Source organism: Rhopilema esculentum, chromosome 4 (genome assembly GCF_057945365.1).
Source record: "Rhopilema esculentum isolate cy_ngs chromosome 4, ASM5794536v1, whole genome shotgun sequence".
Lineage (NCBI taxonomy): Eukaryota > Metazoa > Cnidaria > Scyphozoa > Rhizostomeae > Rhizostomatidae > Rhopilema > Rhopilema esculentum.
Window position 1 is genome coordinate 10,341,060 of NC_142818.1, and position 24,208 is coordinate 10,365,267.

Here is a 24,208-nt window from a genome sequence, read left to right on the forward strand (position 1 = left end):
AAGCTTTTCAACTTCTTTAGACCAAGCCCAAAAAGTTGAGAAATTCATAACAGAAGTCAAAGACTCAAACTGCTTCTACCTTACTTCTTTCATAGACTTTTGTCGTTATTGTTTCTTTAAAAGACAGTTTGTGATAATGGAGAGGCTGGAATGTTTTTAATTGAGTTATTATTTGTGGGCCCCTAAGGCCAAGGGCCGCCTAGTCAGTGACCCCCCTGACCCCCCCTCTCCTCAGCACTGCACAGTAAAAAAAAGTCTTGGGAATCATTGAAAATTTTATCTTTAATAACTCAGCGTTATAATTCGGCGTTTTACAGCGTCAATCAAAGCAGAATAATACACTGTACCAACCGCTTTAACTATACATTAGTATAATTAACTTGGTTTACGTGTGAAAAATTACTGTGTTACTTACAAATGTATAAAAATGGAAGCACAGTTTCATTATTGCCCACATAAATGTCATTACTTCGTAACCTCATGCATGGCTTTGGCCAAGTACTCAACATTTCCAGAAGTAACCCCGGCAATAGAAATTCTCCCATCTTTCGTGAGGTATATCGAGTATTCATTAATGAGACGGTTGACCTGCAAAATAAACATTTGTGTCAAGATTGGATAGGTATATCGACATTTTGAAATGAACTCTGTGTAGTAGTGAGTGTGGGGGAATTTCTACTTTGTCATTAAAATTTCAGTAAACAAAGGGCTAAAGACAATGATTTCTTCATGAAAGTAAAAATTGTAAATATCACAAGCTGCAAACTTAGCGGAAAATTCCAACAAGCAGCATCTTCAATACTCTGCTATTTTAAAAAGAAAATATGGTGACCTTAATAAATGAATTGCTGGCTACTACTTTAATCGATGAGAAAATGCAATATGACATAAGAGGAGCATGCAGAACCTACTAAAACGCTAATCGAAGGCCAACAATGTGTGCCGCCCAATCAATTCACCATATACAAGTTACACGCGGGGAATGAATTTATTTGGTTTTGGTATTTCATTAATTTTGCTCACAAGGAAAATACTTTTAAGATTTGATAAAGCTGTTGAGTGCTATTACTGAAGATTTCAATTCGAACCCTACTACAGCACTTCTACCCCTTTCCCTGCCCCTTTCCCTGCCCCTTTCCCTGCCCCTGCTCCTTTCCCTGCCCCTGTCCTGCCCATTTTCATGCACCTTCCCTGTTTTCGAAGATAAGACCAATCTATCTATTAGACTGTCTACAGAAGCTTTTTCCTTCTCTAAAACTCATGCGGGCTTCTTTTCCAAATCTTTTCTGTTCAGTTGAGAAGGAGAATTCTGAATACTTGACAAAGATATAACTTATCTGTAAACTCAAAACATAATTACACTTAACTATGACGACAGATCTTATAGTGATGCTAATAACATTTCGAGCAGTTGCTCAATCTTAACCAAGATTACACTGACAGCAATCAACTGAAATCTGTAGAAATCAAAGCAAACATTATCAAGAAATCAGTCATACCTGATCTTGGTTCATCCCAGTGAAGCAAAACATTCCAATTTGATTTGTGATGTGAGACCAATCAAGAGATGACCCTGTTGAACATAAACACTCGATTGCAAAAAAAACTAAAGCATAATCTTTTGTTATCATATGCAATTTACAAAACAACTCCATAATTACAACAACGACGCCACCTGGAGTAAAATGGTGAATACATACTCGATGGTCATGACACTAAAGAAGTACAAGGAAGGGAAAACAAAATACAGGAAACAGAAGATACGAAGTACATTTTTCTTTGTTATAACAACCTTGTCGGAGCGTTTGACTCAGCATAGGCCAGAAAACGAAAAATGTTTTCTGCAAAACACAGTTATTTACTGCAAACATTTCAGCATCTAGTCTGGGAAAATTGCTACTGCGATTGGATCTGCAATTTGAGTCTACTTCTCCGTGATTAGCGACCAAAGGGGGAAGTTTCAATCGGAATGATTTTTGTGGTCAATTCCTTTAAAAGTTTTCAAACTATATTTTTCATAAAATCTAAAATAAAAGCAAAAACAATATAGAAAATTGTATTCGGCAAAAGAAGTATGTTGATAAATCCAAATCGCTCGATTCGCAATTATTGATAGTTATAAAGTTTTCTATATCAGATTGAAAGTTTTCAATAACTTTAAAGGGGGTTACTTCTGCGCAAACAATATATCCCTAACTTGGCTTTAGGCCTATTTGATTGTTAGTGCTCACCTTCTTTTTCCAGATTATCCTTTAGTGACTGTCTCATGCCGATTATCCTATTTGCCATTCCCTTGACATCGACCAGCCATTCAGCCCTCAAGTCGGGGGTAGTCAAAATCGTCGACGCAATCCGTGCACCATTAACAGGGGGGTTCGAGTACATCGGACGAATGATTATCTTCACCTGAGATTCAACTGCCTTGGCTTCCTCGATCGAACTGCAGACAACTGTGAAGGCGCCCACTCTCTCTCCTAAAAAATGAATGCACTGATGAAATAAATTCTCATGCGCCTTTTATGAACAAAACCATAATGGGACACATCTAGGGGCACACAAAGAAAGGACAATGAGGAATGTAGGTGGAAAGCTGATTATGATATGATTATGCATGAAGTAAATGGCAAAGGAAAGGAAGATGTATAAACAGTTACTTAATACTCATGAAACAAGGCTAGACACAACTTAAAAATATAAATACAAGAGATTGGGCTCGAAATCAGGCCAAGCTGATTAGTGGTTCCGGTAACAGCTTCCTTCTTCCTTCAACGTGCTTCGTGCTCATGATTTTAAAGTAATTAATATATAAAAGATAAAACATACACTAACCATAAAGACCCATATTCTTGGCATAAGACTGTGACAAAATGATGTTATGCCCATCTGCGAGAAAATGGCGAACCCCCATTGCATCTTTGTCAATATCACCACTGGCAAATCCTTGGTAGGCCATGTCGAAATAAGCAAAGTGCCCGCTTTTCTGAAGAGAGGTCGGCAATCAATCAGTTATTATCACACAAAAAATCAACAATTGCAGAAATACAGTTTATACTGGCAATTGGTTATTTTTTACGTGTTTAAATCTCTTTTGGCAACTGAAAAAGGCTCTCCTCAGCAGGGAAACCTAGCAACAGGGCACAACAGAATTGTAGGTACAGGTTCTTAATATATTATGACAATTGCAAGTGAATTACAGTGCTTGTATATGGATGTAAACTCACAAGATAAATTCTGCACAAACCAAAAGATTGGTTGACATCCTCTACTTTTGTGTCAAATGGCTTCAGTTATAAAACTTAGGGAGTTGCAAGCAATACTATTCATCTTACGTTGAGTCATGGCTTTGTTTAAAAGAGGTTATCATGGTCAAAAAATTTAGCATTTCTAAATGCAAAAAAAAAGTTTTCTTAAAGTTTGTGAGAAAGAAGAAGTTTGTGGCAGTGATCTCAATAGTCATTCCAAATGAAATCAACGCATTCAAATATCTTCAAAGTGTTTTGATTTGATGTGGAATGACCCTCAAGCAACATTTAAAACAATATTTTAAACTTTTTCAAAAAGCAAAATATCACACCTTTATAACATCTGAAATTTCCTTCCACTGTTCTGGCTACAAATGGAATGAAATATATAATATTATGACATCTATGTGTGTTTATTGTTGTTTGTTGTCAGCATGTTGCATTGTTCCTTATTTGCTACATTTCTATAAACTTTTCATCACAAGAATTCCATCAATCAGAGTTTTTTGAGCAGTTTGCTATTGTGACCTTTTCTTTATTTACACATTAAAATCTATGCATGGCAGAATATCATGCTTATTCAGATGAAACTGGCAACAGATATTTAAAGTCATCTCTGGAAATTAATGCAAGATTATATATTATACAACTTGATATATTATGTAAAAATAAAAATTGTTATTTTTACATATTGTTATTTCTACATTGCAAAACAGTGTTCACAATGAACTAGCAACATAACATTTGCCAACCACACAAAATAAAGTGTTTCTCCTGTTTTTACAGAGAAGGCTAACACTTAAAGCTAGCAATCAACACTAAAACAACAGTCTGTGCCAGTATACACCCTTTGAAAAACTGTTGAAGCATTTTTATTTTCCCAAGGGATATTGCAAGCCATGAAATTGAAGCTGTATCTTTGAATAAATTATAGATAAAAGCAATCCAAATGTATGGAACTTACAGAAGGATCAACTCCTGTGGGATTATGGGCACAAGCATGGAGAACCACTATTGAACCTCTTGGGATGTTCTAAAAACAAAGATTAAAAAAAGTACTCAAACTTTTATCAAATTAAAATGCAAAATCTAATTTGACCAAGTCCTAACAAACTGTGTCATTGGGCCTAATTTTAGCAGAACTGATAAAGCCTTGAAACACTGAGGGTATCAAATCAAAAAATTCTTTTGAAGTGTTCCTTGGATAATGGGCATGCATGAGGGGGAACAGGAGAGAGGCCTGTCACACATTTTCTGCTAAATTCTGACTGCTTTTAATGATATGGAATTAAAACTGCAGAGTAAAGCAATATGAGTTGGATACAATAAATGGTTGGAGCAAATACTACCCACTGAAAAATTCACAGAAAGTTCAACTTTCTTTTTTCTATACCATTTGTTTCCCATTTTCTAAAACTATACCATATGTTTCCCACTGCCTACACTACCAGAACCCAGACACTTACTTTTAAATCTTCAAGCATACCATTGATATCTAAACCACAGGTTTTTGAATCGTAATATCTGTAATGTTTCACATCCATACCAGCATGCCTATGAACATAAAAATATGCTTTTTCATTAAAAAATATAAGCATACTGTTCGCTAGAAGAAAAAGTAGTTTGATCACCAATACTATGATTGAATAAATACACATTTTTATCTTTACTCTCTTATTTCCAATGGACTAACCCACCTTCTCCCTTAAGCAATATTGGAAAGGAAATGGAACAATTCCCTAAACATCTGATACACTGTTTCTATTCCCTCCTTTATTTGCCATCATTTTCTAGTAAGACTCCAACATTGAATAGCATAGGGGTGGGGAGGCAGGTAGCGTCGAGTAGGAAGAATGATGAGTGTTCAGACTCTTTTGACAGCCATTGTATTCAATGTTTATGTTCTTTAGGCATAGTTTTACAACCTTTGGTTTGTAGAACGAGATAATTTTCAGTTTCAATTCAAATTTGAAGCTTAATAAGATCATCAGGCAAATGTTCTGACAACTGCTTTGACATTTAGTGGCAACTGTTCATGATATTGGACACCTTCACATTCAAATTCTGGTCAATGATCACTAAAAACTTTGTAGTAATTGAAGGTGTCTCAAAGTTTCAATTGTACTTACAAATACATCATGACTTACTGGGAACACAATCATTGAGTATTCCAGACAAATTATTTGAGTATTTTCAGAGAGTTACACTTTTACCGTAGAAAACATTCTTCAACTCTCAAACATTCTGCAACATTTCAGTTTTCAAATGGATGCCACCCTTAAATACATAATAAGCTTACAGCATAAATGCTCTGGCAATAAAGCAAATTTCCAGCAACAATATCTTAAAGCTTTAAACAAAGTTAGGTTAAGCACAGTCTACTATAACTGAGTCAGTTTTATTTGAGAAAATACTAAACCACAAACTACAGAAAAAACAGAATAATTGGTATTCCAGAATCTTACTTGAAAATTGGTGTGTGGTTACCCCAAGATGGAGTTGGCAAAAAAACTGTAGGATCTCCTTTCCAAAACTTTTTCTGAGGAAGTAAATGACTAGTGGTTAGACTTTGCAACTATGAAAACTAACAATTGTAGGTAAAACTGAAATGGAAAGGCGTTAGAGTTTTTGTATTAAAAAAAGAATTTTTCTACATAATGTGTCTCAAGCAAAGGCATTAAAAAGATGGTACGCCTCTCTCATCAACACCCTCTAAAATTAATTTTCATCAACTAATTGTCAGCCTCCTTCTAGTGACACAAGGTATGAAATATACATGTGTTCATTTTGACATTTTCTATGATTTCTCTGTCCATAATCTCTCTATTTGATTGTTTGAAAATTCAGATTATTGTGAAAGGAAGCCCAATCAAATTGGTAAGACATTTTGTCACAAATATCTGCTATGATATCTGCTACCTTAGCTTTGATATGGTAGTTAGTGATGTTGCATGGCAATAAATTGCATGGCAAGATGTTGTGTGATGTTGCATGTCAACTTACAAGAAAATTTGCACCAATTCGAAGAGAGCCAGTTCCAGATATGCCTTGAACTGTGATATTCTTCAAAATAAAAAACATATATATATTAGGAATGTATAGGTGAAACCGTAATGTATAGGTTAACAGAAAATGAACAATGTAAAGGTGAGACTGTAAAAATTATTCGAGAGATAAGTATATGCCAATACAGGATTAATTCATAATTCAAACCTCAACCTCAAATTTTAAGAAGATTTACCAAATAAACTAAACAATCAAAATAACAAATAAGAGAAAATAAAATGAAACTAATATCAGGTCCAACCACTTAGTTCTAGTGCTTACTAGCACCCTTTGAGAACTAAGTCAAGCTATAAATCTTTGTGCTAGCAAGATAATAAAAAGGAACCCTCCTCTCTGGAATTCTTTCAAAGCAAATATTTACATACTTTTGATGGATTATGGCAGGTGCCTCACCTTTATCAAATCATAAGAATGTATATAACAATAAAATAACTGAAAATTTTAAGGAAAATATTCAAACAAAAGACCACTCATATTGTAAAAATCTACAAAAACAATTTTACCAAGGAATTCTTGATATGCTCACTGTCATCTCCAAAAGCCAACTTTGCAGAAGCTTTAGTGAATTCTGCTAAACCAGAGATAGGCAAATATTCTTTATCCAGGTTTTTAGATCTGATTATATCCTCTGCCTAAAAGATTAAAAATTTTTTATTAAGCACAATAAACTACTGGAACAGAACTTGTGGCACAGAAAAGTGAGACATTTCTTACCTATTGATGTCTATTGATACCTATTAATAGCTCACTTTTCTGTATGAAGGTGTTCTCCTACTTATTTTCACTCCTTTATTTAATTTGATCTTTTCATCAATACGGTACTTAGCCAGTTAACAGGAATAATATTTTCTTAACTTATAAAAACATCATGCAATATGGAATTAGGTCAGTCATTAGTTTTTGTAAAAACCTGAAATCACATTTATTTGACAAAAGTTACAATAATTGATTGTAGCAATAAATAGCCATGAAACGATGAATCCAAACAGCCCTTATACAGTATTGCTAAAAGAGGTTGATCTCTCCTCGATTATGTCACATTTAGTTTTTCTTGTAACCTGAATTTGATATTTAATTTCCTTTTTTTAATCCTTCTTTGTATATGTATACACAGTTTTAATTGCAGTTGTATGTAGTAGAATTTTGAAACTGAACTGAATTGAACTGGCTCTATGCTTCAGATTGTTAAATGTCTCAGATCCAAAACAAAAGAGCTTCTCATGTTTTCAATATCAAAGACAACATATACTCAAACTCAAAAAGGGGTACAGGACATGTAAGAATGAGGACCAAGATTACATCTTCTATCTAGCTTTTTAAAATAGGTTCATTATCAGACAAAAAAGGGCTTACCCTCCTAACGGATGGAAGCACAAATGGTTTGCCATTATCATCTCTATAGGCACCTGCACCTAAATTCACTTTGTTGGGATTTGGGTCCTTCTTAAATGCTTCGGTCAAGCCAAGAATTGCATCTGGTGGGCCAAGCTCAACATGTGACCACCAGCTATGGTAAAAAACATGAGTTGAAGAAGTGAAAAGTATTAACTTATATGTATTTACTGTGAGAAGAATTATTCTTCTTGCTTTGGCTTGAAGAAAATGATACTTTGTTGAAATTTATTTGTTAGAAACATCATTCACCAATGAGTATTCTTTTGCTAGTAAATGTTTGAATGTTATGACATTGCCAAAAATCAGGTTATTGGAATGTCCAGGTAAATATGGCAAAGTTTTCAAAATAAACTAGGGGCCCAGTCTGCAGAAAATGGCACTTTTCAACGAGATCTCCGGTGTGCACAAGCAAAGAGCCTGGCGTGCCGGTGTGCACCACCAAAAATTTCTGGTGTGCTGGTGTGCACCGACTATTTTCCCCTGTTGTGGTTAAAATTTGTAAATTTGCATTTCACCGTAAAAATGTGTGTGAAGTACACTGTTGAAGATAGCGCAAGTTTTTATTTGTATATTTGTCAAGTATTACTTGATTTGTTTTTATCAGCTGACATTTTTTACGGGACCACACCCAGCCACGCCCGTTTTAGTTGCCACACCAAAAAATACCCGTCGTGCAACAAGTTTTGTACAAAAATATCTCTGGTGTGCACATGGCATACTCTGCAGACTTGCTAGGGGCAACAAAATGCAGCTTAAGTGTAAGTTGCATAATATATGGATTTTTAAGTTCCATTAAATGTTTACAAAAATGCATATTTCATTTGCTCATAAACATTATGCTTAATATGCATGGTTTCAGCCAAAATAGAAGAAAACTTATCGAAGAAATCCCATCTAAAAGACAGGTCTGCTTTTTAGTAAACGGCATAGCATTGGCTTCGTTTGCTAAAATCTTTTTTAAAGAAGTGGATCTGACTATATAGGGAGCCTAGCTTCTATGTAAAAACAAAGTTTCTTGAGGAATTTTTAATTTTCAGGAATATGGCAGATACAAGTGAAAATTGCTTGGCCACACAGCCCAATTAGCAAGACAGAGCTGCCAAAATAAAAACATGTTGTTGAGAACTTTCCAATGAACTGTCCAGACTGCATTTCTCAATTTTTAACTTAATAAAATTTATAACAGGAGCAAAGATTCGTCAACTCTGTAACACCTTAATGGTTGACAAGCATCTCTACTTTCTTTAAAAATCAATACTATCTTTAGCCCTGCCTGGAATAAATTATACCAGCTTATACGTGATTAAGAGTTTGCAGTTGGAAAACGTGCCTTCAGATGCATTTTATTTCTGTAAAATTACTAAAATATCAACGATAACTTTTCATCACATTCGTACAAACCTCAATTTTGCACTTATTGCAGGAGTTAATGTTCTTGGGGCTGCAAGACGGAATACACGTCTCATGGCCATTCTTCTTGCCCGAAGTTGTCCAAATGAAAGCGGGATAGATACACAACAACAACAGCATGATGCATGTTGTTCATGTGATCAGAATGCATGCCGGACACGTGATCAAGCAAAGAAATGTTTTCATTGGATATACACCTAGAAAAGCTCTGTGGTCCTGTCCCAAAACAGCAAGTACGAAAAAATGAACCAATCAAATTTGCTTGATCTTTCGTGTTGGTTGTCACAGATTGGGCCACAGAATGGAAATGGTTCACGTTTCATCAAGTTGTTAATGTGTTTGTTGGTCTATACATCGAAATATTGTTTTTGTCTTTTACGAAGATATGTTAGTGGGATGGAATGAACGGTTAAGACGTTCCATGATATTATTCCCTTGTACCAAAAAGATTGTTCAATGTGGGGGACTTTCAAATATGATGCTGGTAAACTTTTCAGGGACTGAAGCAAGGCATTCGCCTTTTTGAATTACTTTAAGGCTGATTTCCATTTGACATTTTTTGTGCGCGCGGACTTAGCGCCCAAATCTGAGCATGCGTAGTTAAAATCCAGTGGTCTCGATTTTGCGTCCGCTGTGAGCGCCAAAAAGTTGATAGGGCTCAACTTTTTTGTGCGCTCGGCCATTTGACAGCAGCACTTAGCTACGCAAGCTCAGATTTGGGCGCTACGCCCGCGCCCACAAAAAATATCAAATGGAAATCAGCCTTTAATCGCTAAAAATTTCGGACGCTCGAAAAAATTACTGCCCGAAAATTTAATCTTCTGAAAATTTTGCTGCAAATAAACAATATTGAGCCTTTTAGAAGTATTTTATAGCGCGCATATACCGCCAAAAATAGCTCTTTTTAAAATTTCAGCAACTTTTTAAAAGTTTAGTGATCTTCTAAAAGTTCAGTTGCTCTGTCTAGTCTTAATATTTCAGTCATTTCCAAAGTTTCAACCACCGTTCATCATTTTCTAAAATTTCAATTACTTAAGCAACGTTTCTAAAATTCCAATCGCTTGCTCTGCGAGATTTCTAAAATTTCAGTCATGCTAGGTTAGTTCTAATATTGCAACCATTTCTAAAGTTTGAACCCCCGCTCAACATTTTCTAAAATTTCAATCACTCTAAAGTTTCAGTGGCTTTTCCAAAATTTCAATGGTGAATGTTGATAGCCTCTTCCTGAACTTTGCCAAGCAGCCTCCTTTTGTGCTCCAGCATATAGGAAAGTCATGGCGGAAGCTTCTTTGCCACAACGATGGTCCGCTGCTGATTTGCTTTGTGACATGATCAGAAGAATAAGAATTTATTGCGAAAGATCAACTTTTTGAGAGGTATGGGCCTGAAATTCATTGGAAACTCCACAAATGGTATTGCGGACGTATTTTAAAGCTTTTTAGGTTGTTTCGACCCAAAAAAAAATTTTCTAGAAATTTTTCATTTTTTGAGTTTTTTTGAGTTTTTTTGCATATTCATGGATTTTTTGAAGCAATAATGCCAGCCATGCTGCCACCTGCAATTACCTTCTCGGGGAAATGGTGGAAAAGGAGGCTGCTTGGCAAAGTTCAGGAAGAGGTTATCAACATACACCATTGAAATTTTGGAAAAGCCACTGAAACTTTAGAGTGATTGAAATTTTAGAAAATGTTGAGCGGGGGTTCAAACTTTAGAAATGGTTGCAATATTAGAACTAACCTAGCATGACTGAAATTTTAGAAATCTCGCAGAGCAAGCGATTGGAATTTTAGAAACATTGCTTAAGTAATTGAAATTTTAGAAAATGATGAACGGTGGTTGAAACTTTGGAAATGGCTTAAATATTAAGACTAGACAGAGCAACTGAACTTTTAGAAGATCACTAAACTTTTAGAAAGTTGCTGAAATTTTAGAAAGAGCTATTTTTGGCGGTATATGCGCGCCATAGTATTTTCCCTAAGATTCCGATATGATTTAGTGTCCAGGCAATGTTGATAATTTAAAAAGAGGTTGCGAGATTGCAATAGAGTACCGAAGTGTGACGTCATCAAAAGTCTATCTTTAGAATTTCTTAAATGGCTTTGAAAAAAGGCAAACTTTAGTAAACTAAAGCTTTTCGTCTGACACTCTTCAGAGTTTAAAACGTCAGAACATAGATCGAAAACTCTACGCTAAGAAATATATATACCCAGTTGTGGATCGAAATAGGCCAATCAGAAACACGAGCACATGACTGTAAAGGTTGACCAATCAGTGCCGCTTGCCAACCTTTACAGTCATGTGCTCGTGTTTCTGATTGGCCTATTTCGATCCACAACTGGGTATATATATTTCTTAGCGTAGAGTTTTCGATCTATGTTCTGACGTTTTAAACTCTGAAGAGTGTCAGACGAAAAGCTTTAGTTTACTAAATGTTTGCTTTTTTCAAAGCCATTTACAAGTTTTGTACCACCAAAAGATTGTTTGCAAATTTCTTAAATTTGGCCACACAATCTGAAAGAACATCATAAAATACTCCTCAATATGCAAAATTAGTTAGATATGTTCCAAATCGGGCGAGATATGACCGATGAAAGATTTCAAGTTTGCTAACGGATTACTGTTATTTTGGCCTGGTTCATAAAGTTATGAACCAAGATCAAATTACAGAGGTTTGATGGGACAAGAGCCTGTGCTCAAGTGGCCACATCTCAGCCAATTCGTAATACCTTTAACTGATTTTGCATATTTACAGGAATTTCATGATGCTCTTTCAGGTTCTGGGATCAAAATTCAGAAATTCTAAAAATAGATTTTTATGACGTCATCACTTCGGTACTCTTTACCAACATACCGTTACAGATCTATTAAGCCTTCTTTCTATCAAGCACCTCTCACTTTTTGAGTCACCCTTAACCAAATTTAAAAATAAGCTCCCTCTCTCTATTAAGCTCCTGATATCAACCAAAAAACATGCTCATTGAGTGGGCCTCTTGACGGGATGATACGATCTTATGCATTTCATTTCATTCATTTCAAATGTTTAAGGAGGGTAGCCCTTCAGCAATGCTGATTTTCAAGGGGCCCTCCACTTAAAATACTTACAACAGAAATTATTATAAAAAAAAATAATCCTAATTACAATTCAATATTTACAATCTAAAATAAATCCTATTTTCACTTGAATTTAATTTTACTACAAATATCTATAACGAAAGGTGAAATGGTAATTTCCAATATACAATTTACAATTACGCATTAAATATATTTCGAAGAAATCTCAGAGCATTGTGGCATTTTTATAATATGGTTCACTTTTAATAATCAATAAGCTCCCCTCTCTAAAAAGCCCCCTTCTGGCACTGAAAAAATTAACAATCCCCTGGACTGTAGCTTTTACGGTAGGTAGACACGCTGTCATTCAAAAATACTGGCTTGATTCATCATTGTTGTTTTTAAGCATGATTAGCGGCCCAGTTTTCTTCAAATTCTCTATTCATTTTTTCTGTTTTTGGAAATGGTGCATCTGAGAATTCCTAAGATTCATTGTCTGGCGAAAGCTTCATTCCCTATTTTATAGTTTTTATTGATGAAAAAAAGCGGTTAATAAATATCTTCGTTTCATATCAGCAAGAATCAGCTATTCCGTCAAAACGATTTCCAAATCACCATTAGCAATCAGAGGCCTGTGAAATTTTCCATCTTCAACTTCACCGTTGACTGTTCCGCCGTGCTCAATAAAAAACCCACCAAAAAGTGAAATCATCCTGAGGTATATGACCAACAACATCTGGGAAACGTTTCTCCACCCTTTCAAATACCCGAGCAATTAAATACGGATCATAATCAAGGCCTCTGTGTTTTTTACCATTACAGCCACTGCAATAAATAAATTTCTGAAAACTGGAATGCATTTTTCAAGTATCAAAATAAAGATATGATAAATTTGTAAAATGGAAGAAGAGGTTTACAGACGGTTTATTCTGAATGTTTTGTACACCTTTGTGATAGCAAGTTTTCTATGTTACAAATGGATGGACTTTCTTAAAACAGCCTAAATCAAAATGTTTAGATTTGTAAAAATTGAAATAGATTTTTACACATAGTCTGTCTGGTGAAAAAGTTCTGATAAGTTCAGGTGAGTTATGAGAAGGGTGCACAGCTCCTCTTTCAATTTAACTCGATGTTCCTAGGGTGAAGGTTGTAAGGCCCCGCTTATGTCGCGATAAACAAAGTTGTAATTAGTAAGGGAAGAGTGCTGCAATAATGCCCACTCGGGTTGTGCTTTATCTAAGATAAGCTAAAAGGGATCGTTTTCATGGTAGTATTGGAATAAAATGACAAGAATGATGTTTAGGGGGAAGAGAAGTTGAAGGGATTGAGATGACCACGAAGAAAAAACGACATAGATGAAATGACTGTAATCCAAAAATATTCAAATAGGACTGCAAATGCATTTGAAATTGCTTTATTAATAATTTGTACGTGGGATACTTCAAAGGATTTTTCTAAAGGTGATATAAAAAATACATATATACGAGAAAGCAAAAAGGAACTCATGGGCGAAAATGGATTGTTGCCAATAAAAAATAATGCCATTAAGGAAAGAGTTGGATGTCTGTACTACACCCATGTGAATTGTAAAATTTATTGTCATGTAATTGGTCCTTCATTTCAATCTATCATCGCACATTATTTTTGATTAAATGTTAAGAAGGTTGAGAAAAATATCCTTCTTTTGCCCGGCAAAAATTCTTTACGTGACGAAGGACAAAGTGTTAGGGATAAAGCGTCCCCTCCGTTGGTGACGCCCCTGAATCAGATCAAAATCTAATTGCAACAATTCATACACATTTACATAATAAATAAAGATCAAGGTGACATTCTGTACTTTAACTTTGTCTATCTTATAGATAGTTTAACCAATTAGCTAATTTCATACATCTTGTTGCTGACGATTGCTAAACTGTTAGGCCTATATTTGCTTCCATTCTCACTCGACAGACGATTACGTTTCCTGCATCGCCTTGGCATTAGGTACAAGCTTTTGCTTCACAAATGTATTTATAGTCTCTTCCTGAATACATGGACATCTAGGATCAATAATTCTCGAATGACTTTTTGAAGCTTTGGGAGTTCCTCGCATGTTGTCAGTCAAACTGAAAGATGTTTTTCGAATTTCTTTAATTAACGTCTTTGAGATAATAGAACATAGGACTTATCGTTGTGTCCTAAAGTCTCTCCTTCATTTCTTGCCCTTTTCCATCAAAGTATGATCTGATCTTTCAACAAAGTGTATTTGCTGAAGTTTTATTTAAAAAAAGAGAATTGAATTTAAAGAAATAATTTCACCGTTGTGACGTTCTATAAGAAATTACTTATCAAATCGAGCATAATGTTTCAAGACATCATTGAATGAATATGAAAATAAATAATAATAAATATAGAATGATAATATATATATGCATCGAATGAGACGATTTGGAACTGGAAAGATGTAATCACATTTTAAAACCAATTCAAACACACATTCTTGCTTAACAAAAGCGAAACCCGAACGGAAGGACGAACGAATTAATAATGTGTCCGAATTAAAGCAACTTTTATCCAATTCCCATGGCAGCTTTTCCCGTGATATGTGTCAACTGCCGTGTTTCTTTTTCATTCTATACTAGAAAATAAAGACACCTACAATATATATAAAAATGAATGGTTTTCAACAAACGAAAAAAGTGAAGAATAATAAGCATTAGGATTCCTTCCCAAAACAAGCATTAATCATTTGAAGAAAGTTTAGAAAAATGAGCACACTAGAGTCATTCTGGGGGATTTAAGTATATATCAATTAGCACAAGTTACAAGTTTTAGTACGCACTTAAACCGATACCACTTGCTTCCCCTGTTCGTTTACAGTTTTAAAATATCCAAAGATATTTAAAGTGGATTAAAAACATGGTTTTACAATCTGGTCTTGATATCGGACATCATAAAACTCCTTTAGATGTTTCAATTATTCTGAAATAGATGGCAGAAGATTGTAGGCAGTGCAGTAAAAACGGACGTGATAGACTCAGCCGCAAGGGTGCACGTGTCGAGCCTGAAGTGACAAATCCTTGAATCTTGTTGTAGCTTACTGTTCCTTAGAATGATGGGAGTTGACAACTACTCTAACTACAGAATCCACAACAATAAGGTGTAGTTACTGTGTAAATGTTGGAAAACTATAATGGAAAGCTAGTTGAGTGGAAAGCTATTGAATTTCTTTATAACTTACTCATGAAATGTAGAGGCTTCTCCTCAAGGTGATACATATTCTTTATTTGTGAAACACGATCAAAGTTGCACGGTGGCTTCTTAACTAACAATTAGCCTCATAGGGTATCTTCAACTTTGTTATACAGTAAGTACCCGCATGTAAGAAACCGGTTTTTTTAAACTGAGGTTTCTCATCAACAGAGATTTTTCATCATCAGGGTCCAAGTTTCTTATCAATAGGTACTGCTGATAATCAATAGGTACTGCTGCCAAGTCAAATCAACTCAAGCTTTATGACAGTACCGTTCAGAGACATGCATTCAATGTTACTTGTTGTAATGTATAATACGTAATATACAGTACAATTTTCAAATCAATAGAATACACATACAACCATTCTAGAGCATAAACAGAAAATAAAACACGCGACTGTCTAGACTTAAAAATAAGAAACATTTTAATTCAGGCTTAGGTGAAACTGTTTTTAATAAAAAACCCCCTTTTAAAGAAAATTAGGCTTGTTCCTCATAAAAATGGTTTCTTATATGCGGGTACTTACTTATGGTAACAAAAATCAAGGCGCTTGTAACAAAATAAGCAGAGATTTTAGATTGATTTGCTTGGTCCAGAAGCGCCAAAAAGCTTAAAGGACAGGAAAGGACATACCTTGGCTGCATACGATGTACTTTTGTTAGAAACAATTCGTCTTCTTCTTAGCGACAATCCAAAGAAATATTCTACAGGAAAAATACAAGAGAAAACTCATCATTAGCAACATATATGACACCATAAAACCAATTTCAAAAAAATCAAACATTGCAGAAGATTCAAATATAATTTCAAGCCGAATTACCAACTCAATTGGACATAAAACCAATCTATTTCAAAGCTTCATTTTAAATATCAGCTTATCCTATTTTGCTCTAGAGGTAGTTTTTTGCTTTAAAAACAAGCCTAGAAAGTCTATATTAAGAACAAACGACTCGCCAATCCACCAAATGAGATGAAAAAAAATTTAAAGAACAAAAGGAAAGCAGCTTGCTGAAATGAATCATTCCTCAACGACTGAGAATGAAATTAAGACCCCGTGCGCACGAGAGCCGTTCCGTTTGGGTCCGTTCCGAAACTGGATCCGATCCAGAACATTGTTTGCGTAGACACGGAAACGTGCCCAAAATATTTTGCGTGCACACGGGACCGGATCCAAGCGGATCCACGGTCAAGGGCATGCGCACAAAACAGAATTTACACAAAGAACGCAAATTTTTGGCGCCATTTATTTATTCACTGCAAGAGAAAGTTTTCACAAGGTCATGGCTTCGCAACAAACTGAAACAACAGGCAGCAAAACGAGAATTCTATTTGGACAGACGACGAAACAGCGTTGTTGTTGAGAATTGTTCTCGATTATAAAAGCAAAAAGCTCGCTGATGCGCTGGACTGGGAGACAGTTCGATCAAAATATGAGAACATTACAGAACGATTTATTAAGGCCTATCCACATGAAGAAAATTCGGAAGAATTTCCCAGAAAAATAGCCTCGTTTTCCATCCGTACCAGTTTGGGCCCGATCCAGGTGTTCAAACGTGAGCTAAGTGGATCGGACCCAAACGAGCACGCTCTTTTTATCCGTACCAGTCTGGTACGGATAGCAGACCCAGAATAGATCGGATAGAAGTGTTCTCGTGTGCACGGAAGGCTTATCCGTGTCAGTTTGAGAACGGACCCAAAGGGAGCCGCTCTAGTGTGCACGGGGTGTAAAAATGACGTTTTGGATCTAGTATAATCCGCGGCGTAAACAAGGGCAGAGGGCCATCATTTTGAGCAGAGGGCCATCACGACTTTTTAAGATAGGGCTTTAATAAGGATGAAAGATATTAGCAAAACCTTAAAACCGAATTGCCGTATCGTTACTCTTTATTTCAATTTTGTAACAAAACAAAAAGTAACAAAGGTTCATCTAAACAATATGGTATCGAAGCCAATAGCTACGCAAAAGCCAAAGAGAATGGCAAGAATGAAAACTTACTCCGTGGTTATTAGATGGCCATATCTAAACGAGTGTTCATCGAAGCAAAAACCAAATTGCATACAGAGATGAAAGGGTTCGCAATGATTTTGCACATCGCAACAACGTAAATAAGCATAATCGAAAATAGATCAGAAATAAGGCATATATCCAAATTTGACTGAGGTTTGATATTGAAAATGTCTTTTGAAACGGCGAAAACTACCACAAAAGGTTTAACCTTTCCAATTGAAATTGGAACTTATTATATCTTGCTTACTCTTATCGTGGAAAGATCTGAATCGAATAAAAATAACGACAACCAAGAGACGTTTGACAACACATATTTTTAGAGTTTTACACACAGAGTTTTACAGCATATTTTTAGGGGCAGTGAAAGGGGAGGGGGAAAGGGAGGAATTGTGGAAAGCTTGTGCTGCACGAATAAGAAAACGATTACGTTGCAAGGGGGAGGGAGGGTGTTAAAAATTGATGTTCCCCAACAAGTTTAAACGCATATCGGGGTTATTGCATAAAAAACAACGGAAACACAGCCATAAATCAGGATGGAACAGTTCTTACTTGTTTACAGAGACGTTTTTCGTGCATAAAAGGAACTGCGTTATAGCTGTGAAATGAATCGAAGCTCCGAAAACATGCAAAACAGAAGCACAGCACGTGATTCGTTAACCTTTTGTTTAACGACGATTATCGTAGTTAGATTACATGATCTTTACTAGAACTCGAATTGAAAGATAAAATAAAGCGAATTGAAGAAAAAACAACCACTTACCTAATACGGGGCACAGAGCAGTAGGAAATCGTACACGATTGCGAAAGCGATCCAGCGGCCTTCACTGCGAGGGTTACGGCGGCGAGTACGTTGCCGGTGTCAAAACCGCGATTAAGTTTGCGTTGCAGAGAATGTTGCGAAGGACAATATCACGTTAGCGCTGCAGACGCCATAAAGTGGTTACATTTTAAAATCGTTGCAACACCACAAATTCACGAAATGGTGATCTAATCGCCGATGAATCAATCATTCAATCAACATATTGAGTAATACGGAAGTTTCTTGAGAACAATGCATCAAAAAGATTGCGTTAATAAAGTAAGGCTTAAATAACTTGTTACAAAGAATGGCGAAGCAAGGATCAACGTAGGAAGAACTGTGAAAACGTGGAAACATATTTTTCTACATTTCTTACTTTAGAACGAGGGTTTTCAGAATATTTTGTACATTGGTTTTGCATCTTGGGGAAGGGGTCACATCCATTCTCATCAAGTGTCCTTCTCATATTGAAATTCTCAACAGCTCGATAAAAGCAAAAATACGAAAACGTAGGCTGCTGCAGATGTGTTGCGGCTACTAGATGAGGCGTAAGCATAAACAGTTTTTACATACATAACAATTTAACGCTGTCCAGACCACAATTTGTCTTGAACCTTTGAAATGGTACACGGGAAACCGTATAAAAAGGGGTACATGGGAAGTTTAATAGGCAGAACACGAGACTATCTGAGACAGTGTCCGCAAATAAGCGGCAGTGTAACGGTTAATTTTGACAAACGGTACATCTTGACAGACAGTAAATTTGAACCAAAGAAAAATATAGACAAACGGTTGATTTGAAGAAAGGTATCTTTAGACCAAACAAATATTTTGATCAACAGAAAATAATGACTAACGGTAGACTTGATCAGCGGTAAATTTAGACCAACGTAAATAATGACCAATGGAAAATTATGACCAACGGTAGAATTTGATCAATGGTAACTTTAGACCAACGGTAAATTTTAACCAACAGAATATTTTAACCAACGGTAGATTTTTATCAGCGGTAAATTTAGACCAACGGATATATTTTGATCAACGGTAGATTTTGACCAACGGTAGATTTTGATCAACGGTAACTTTAGACCAACGGATATATTTTGATCAACGGAAAACTATGACTAACGGTAGATTTTGGTCAACGTTAACTTTAAACCAACGGTAGATTTTGACCAACGGTAGATTTTGACCAACGGTAACTTTAGACCAACGGATATATTTTGATCAACGGAAAACTATGACTAACGGTAGATTTTGGTCAACGGTAACTTTAAACCAACGGTAGATTTTGACCAACGGTAGATTTTGATCAACGGTAACTTTAGACCAACGGATATATTTTGACCAACGGTAGATTTTGATCAACGGTAACTTTGAACCAACGGAATATTTTGACCAACGGAAAATTATGACCAACGGTAGATTTTGATCAACGGTAACTTTAGACCAACGAATATATTTTGACCGATGGAAAATTATGACCAACGGTAGATTTTGATCAACTGTAACTTTAAACCAACGGAATATTTTGACAAACGTTAGATTATGATAAAGAGCAACTTTCGACCAAAGGAATATTTGACAAACAGTGGATTTCGACCAACGGTGGATTTCGACCAGCGGTAGATTTCGACCAACGGTAGATTTCGACCAACGGTAACTTCAGACCAATAGAATAATTTAAAAACGGTAGATTTGACTAACGGTACTGAAATGTCTTAACTGAAATCTTCTTAATTGTATTTATAATATAGTTACGAGTACAAGAAGTGAGTCGGTGATCAAATAAAAATTAAATTAATCGTCGCCTTTTGAATAACGAGACACAATTTAAGATAAATGTAAATCATACTATCACATGAATTGCAGTTAATACCAATCCTTAATTACTCTAAAATTCAACAAGAAAAACAAATATTTAGATTAACTTGAAAATGTAACGAGCATACATGTTACGATTTCGAAGTTGGATGCTGATGAGCCCAGAGAGAGCTGGTCCAACAAGTCTGGTCCAACGAAAGCTGGTCAAACAAATCTGGTCCAACAAGAGGTGGTCCAGCAAGAGGTGGTCCAAAAAATCTGGTCCAGCAAGAGCTGGTTCAATAAAAAGCTGGTCCAGAAAGGGCTGCTCCAACAAAAAGCTAGCCTAAGTGCAGACTTAACTAACAAAAAGCTGGTCCAGCAAGAGCTGCTCCAGCAAGAGCTGCTCCAGCAAGAGCTGCTCCAGCAAGAGCTGCTCCAGCAAGAGCTGCTCCAATGATAGTTGATTCAAATAGGGATACCATTGGAAATATCTTAAAACGATAGTGATTTATGCCTACCTATATTCTATATTCTTCAGCCTGATGATAGCTCTCTAAGGAAGCATAACGCATGGACAGACAGTATATATATGTATTTCTATTCAATGTCACGTGATAATTCAGTCTTAGAGGGTCAAACAGAGTACATGCAAGATAATGTTATTATTGGTCAAGATTCCTATAAATGGTGTATTCGGCGCAAAATGTATGTAACAAATGCACCTTTCCGAGTAAAGGCTGATTAGGTTTGTAAAATCCAAACCTATACTACGTTTGGGACAGATTCAGCCATGAACCATGGCATCAAGTTCAATTAACTAGACGAACGGTATGCAGAGAAAAAAGTATTTAAAATTCCTGATATCACAAATAAAAATTAGACGATAAATACGTAAATACTAAGTAACATATCATTCTAATGAGATATAGTAAGAGATAAACAAAATTCATAACGAGCATCTCTATAATATTTATCTACATAAACAATTATATAGCATGCTTAAAAGTCTGCAGCATTTTGTTTCTACAATCTGTCCAGTCCAGCATCAGGCATGTTAAACGAGTACCGATTGCAACTTTTATGAAGCTTCTACGAGAAGACCTCCACAAAAATGGCAATCCTACAGAAAAGCTTAGTATTTCTATGCAGGCAAATGAAACTAAAGAGTCCCTCAAACCAAAGGGAGGGGCCCAACTTATTACTTGAAGGAACAGAAAGCTCTGGAGCCATAAATCACAATAGCAAGCAAACTACTACCAAGGAATTAGTAATTTTACAATGTGAAATTTCTTTTGGAAAATGAACACAACATGTAGTGCAAAACCTTGAGTATAACATAATATTTCACCTGTCAGTTCAATGCTGCTACATTAATTAGTTACAGTATGTGTATGCCTTGTTGCACTGATTTTGGCTAGGGGCATTCTGATAAGGTCTTGAATTTGTACTTGAAATGTTCTAGCAATGGATAAATAGTTACAGGCTAGTAAATAAGAAGATATTTTTACAAAAAGAAATGCCACTACAGGTTGTTGACTAAGTAGTTACAAAATGTCTGAATAGTTTCATTTTTTTGAACTACTGATAATTCTATATATAATCAAGGGTGACTATTAAAGCTTAGAAGAAAAGATGTCATGGTATCCAAAGCATATTTTTCAGAGTAAAAAGTGAAAAAATTACCTTTGTCCTTTTTGATGCAAGATTTTAGATAGGAGAAAATCCCCAAGCAATAATAGCATCACTGATAATGTAGCTGAACTGGTTGCATAATGTTGCCAGGGGCTACAACCTGCATCTGATGTACTGCATTTGCACCAGAAACCATTGTTGTAGCCGGACTGCTACCGTAATAGGCATTTGCATACACAGCAGCTCTTGAAGTGGCACCAGCTTGTCTGCAAAACAAACTTGTTTATCCAGCAATGGATGATGGATTTTACATTTGTTAGGCACAAGAAACAAAATAGAGTTTGAAAAATACAAGATTTAGGAAACCACCTAAATACTAATGTGAAAAATTAGTTGAATATGTTCAAAACTGGGTGTAATATGGGTGCTAATGAATAACTGCTATTTTGACTTGGTTCATTATAAAGTCATGAACAAAATACAAGTTAAAGTGATTTGATAGTCAAAGGGCCTTTTTAGAGTGATCAAATTTCAACCATCTTGAAACAAAATCAAGGTGGAAATGGAATGTCAATTCACAGAGGCCAATGTCACAATCTCAGATTTTGCCAAATTTCATACATTATGTGCCAACTGAATAGAATAGATCATTTCAGACCATTTATCTTGAGCACTTTTTGAGATATCCATATATGAATTTTCAAGATTTTTGAGGAAAAATTACCAGAATCTGCCATTTTGAATTTTCATACAGAGGAGAACTAAAAACCGAATTCTAATATCTGAATTTAAGAAAATCATCACAACATATTTAAATGAACGTATTTAAATAAATTCAGCTATGATGAATATCAAACTGAATGTGTGATAGACCTGTAAGATTCTATTCATAGAAATATAGAAATTCTGGCAGGGGTTGCAAAATTGAAAGATTTTGAAAAGACAAAATGGTCAAATTTCATTTTGGAATTTCATGATGTTTGACATCAATGAATATTGCTGTTACATATGGCATCAAGCAGGGCATATGGGCCTTTCTAGATAAACACGATAAATTTGCTCTCACCTTTCATACATCATTTGTGCATTGGCATAAGGGTCTTTGTTAACTGATTGTGCAGCAGTTTGGTAAATTTGTCCCACTGGCTGGCCTGCGTGTGGCACTTGATGATTTGATACTACACCAGTGATTTCACCAGTCTGGGGATTCCTGTAGTCAACATACCTCTCATAAACAGTATAACCCTGTTGGGGAGCAATTCCAGCAGGCTGCACATTGCTATGCATAACTGGCTGGACATTTGAAACTGGCTGGCCAACTGCTGTCACAAGTTGCTGTTGCATTGCTCCATGCATTTGAGGAGCCATTGCTTGTGCATGAGGCTGCATTTCACCAAAGGTCTGTACTGGCTGGAACCCGGCATGGTGCAGCATTTGCTGGTTGGTATTTGCAACATGATTCTGTGGCACTTGTGGGGAAACTGCTGCCACTGGCACATGATGCATGTGCTGAACATGCATTGTCTGCTGCACTGTTGGCAGCACAGGCACTCGCTGTAGTTGTTGTGTTGGTATTTGCTGCTGTGGTGGAATAAATTTTGCTGGAGGATTTGAATTTTGTGCCACTCCTACATCTGATCCTACAGGGCGAATGGGCTGCAAATTGTTACTGTTACTACCCATACCCATCTGACCATGACTAAGGCCTGGATTCCTGTCATATGGTTTCCCTCTATGAAGATGATCACCACCACCTCTGCCTCCACGAAATCCCCCACGACCCCTAAAATCTGGTCCATGTCCAATGTCTCCAGGCATCCCACCTCTACCTCCCCCGCGAAATCCCCCTCGATTAAAGTTACCACCTACACCCCTGCCAAGGCGATCTGGTCGATCATACTTCACAGTAAATTTATTTCCTCGGTTCACATTTTGAATTTTCGAAAACTGCACAGTGATGACGTTCCCATTCAAGTTCATGTTGTTATACTCTGCCACCGCCTTCTGCGCTCCTTCGCTTGCTGCCATGTGCACAAAGGCATAATTTTTTATGATGTCAAGTTCTGTGACTAATCCAAATGCTGAAAACAGACCATGTAAGGTAGATTCGGTGCAATTCGGCGGTAAATTAGCTACATACAGTTTCGTGGCCATTTTGAAGATGAATCGAATGCAATCCACTTATCCACATGCAAGTTAATATTTACAAAGTACGCATGCGTATGTTGTGCTGACAGGGATCCCAGACATCATCTTACAGAGAATCCACTCCACTTTAACTAAAAATAAACTATTTCACGTACATGTGCTCGCAGAACACGCTTTCGTTTAGAGGTTGAAAAGCATGGAATGCCCTACCAGCAGAAACAAAACAGGCAACCACAATAAATGCCTTGGCCAAAAATTTTGCAGCAATATGCATCAACATAAAAAATTGCAACAAAATTGGCACGAACTGACTTTAGGCTGTAATTAGCCAATCAATTTTTAAGCTTCCAATTGCAATTACTATTTCTTACTTCTTTTTACCAGTTTGCTAATTTTGAATTTATTCCCATGGAGGAC

At 36.1% G+C, this 24,208-nt stretch overlaps 2 protein-coding genes across 2 annotated transcripts; both read right to left on the reverse strand.

The window, feature by feature from the left end:
- Window positions 1-262: 262 nt before the first annotated feature.
- LOC135690713 (aspartate aminotransferase, mitochondrial) lies at window positions 263-9,244 on the reverse strand. The gene is made up of 12 exons (XM_065208349.2): window positions 9,105-9,244; window positions 7,662-7,815; window positions 6,812-6,940; window positions 6,246-6,305; window positions 5,708-5,781; window positions 4,709-4,796; window positions 4,207-4,275; window positions 3,575-3,610; window positions 2,830-2,980; window positions 2,232-2,474; window positions 1,500-1,573; window positions 263-588 (listed from the first exon to the last, which is right to left on the reverse strand). Exons 1-12 carry the CDS (start codon window positions 9,173-9,175, stop codon window positions 466-468), a joined length of 1,272 nt encoding a protein of 423 aa, XP_065064421.2. The 5' UTR covers window positions 9,176-9,244; the 3' UTR covers window positions 263-465.
- A 10,745-nt stretch (window positions 9,245-19,989) lies between these two features.
- LOC135690689 (uncharacterized) lies at window positions 19,990-23,847 on the reverse strand. Its single transcript, XM_065208315.2, has 2 exons — window positions 22,710-23,847; window positions 19,990-21,909 (listed from the first exon to the last, which is right to left on the reverse strand). The coding sequence occupies exons 1-2, from the start codon at window positions 23,795-23,797 to the stop codon at window positions 21,753-21,755; spliced, it is 1,245 nt and encodes a 414-aa protein (XP_065064387.2). The 5' UTR covers window positions 23,798-23,847; the 3' UTR covers window positions 19,990-21,752.
- Between the last annotated feature and the right edge of the window lie 361 nt (window positions 23,848-24,208).

What these genes read in the sequence shown, in the direction of transcription:
- LOC135690713 (XM_065208349.2), bottom strand. Translation starts at nt 9,175, where the DNA reads ATGGCCATGAGACGTGTATTCCGTCTTGCAGCCCCAAGAACATTAACT. An exon ending in AGCATATCAAGAATTCCTTG is followed by an intron (nt 6,306 to 6,811) that starts GTAAAATTGTTT and finishes TTTATTTTGAAG; the next exon opens with AATATCACAGTTCAAGGCAT. An exon ending in GAATTGGTGCAAATTTTCTT is followed by an intron (nt 5,782 to 6,245) that starts GTAAGTTGACAT and finishes TTACTTCCTCAG; the next exon opens with AAAAAGTTTTGGAAAGGAGA.
- LOC135690689 (XM_065208315.2), bottom strand. Translation starts at nt 23,797, where the DNA reads ATGGCCACGAAACTGTATGTAGCTAATTTACCGCCGAATTGCACCGAA. An exon ending in GCACAAATGATGTATGAAAG is followed by an intron (nt 21,910 to 22,709) that starts GTGAGAGCAAAT and finishes TTTGTTTTGCAG; the next exon opens with ACAAGCTGGTGCCACTTCAA.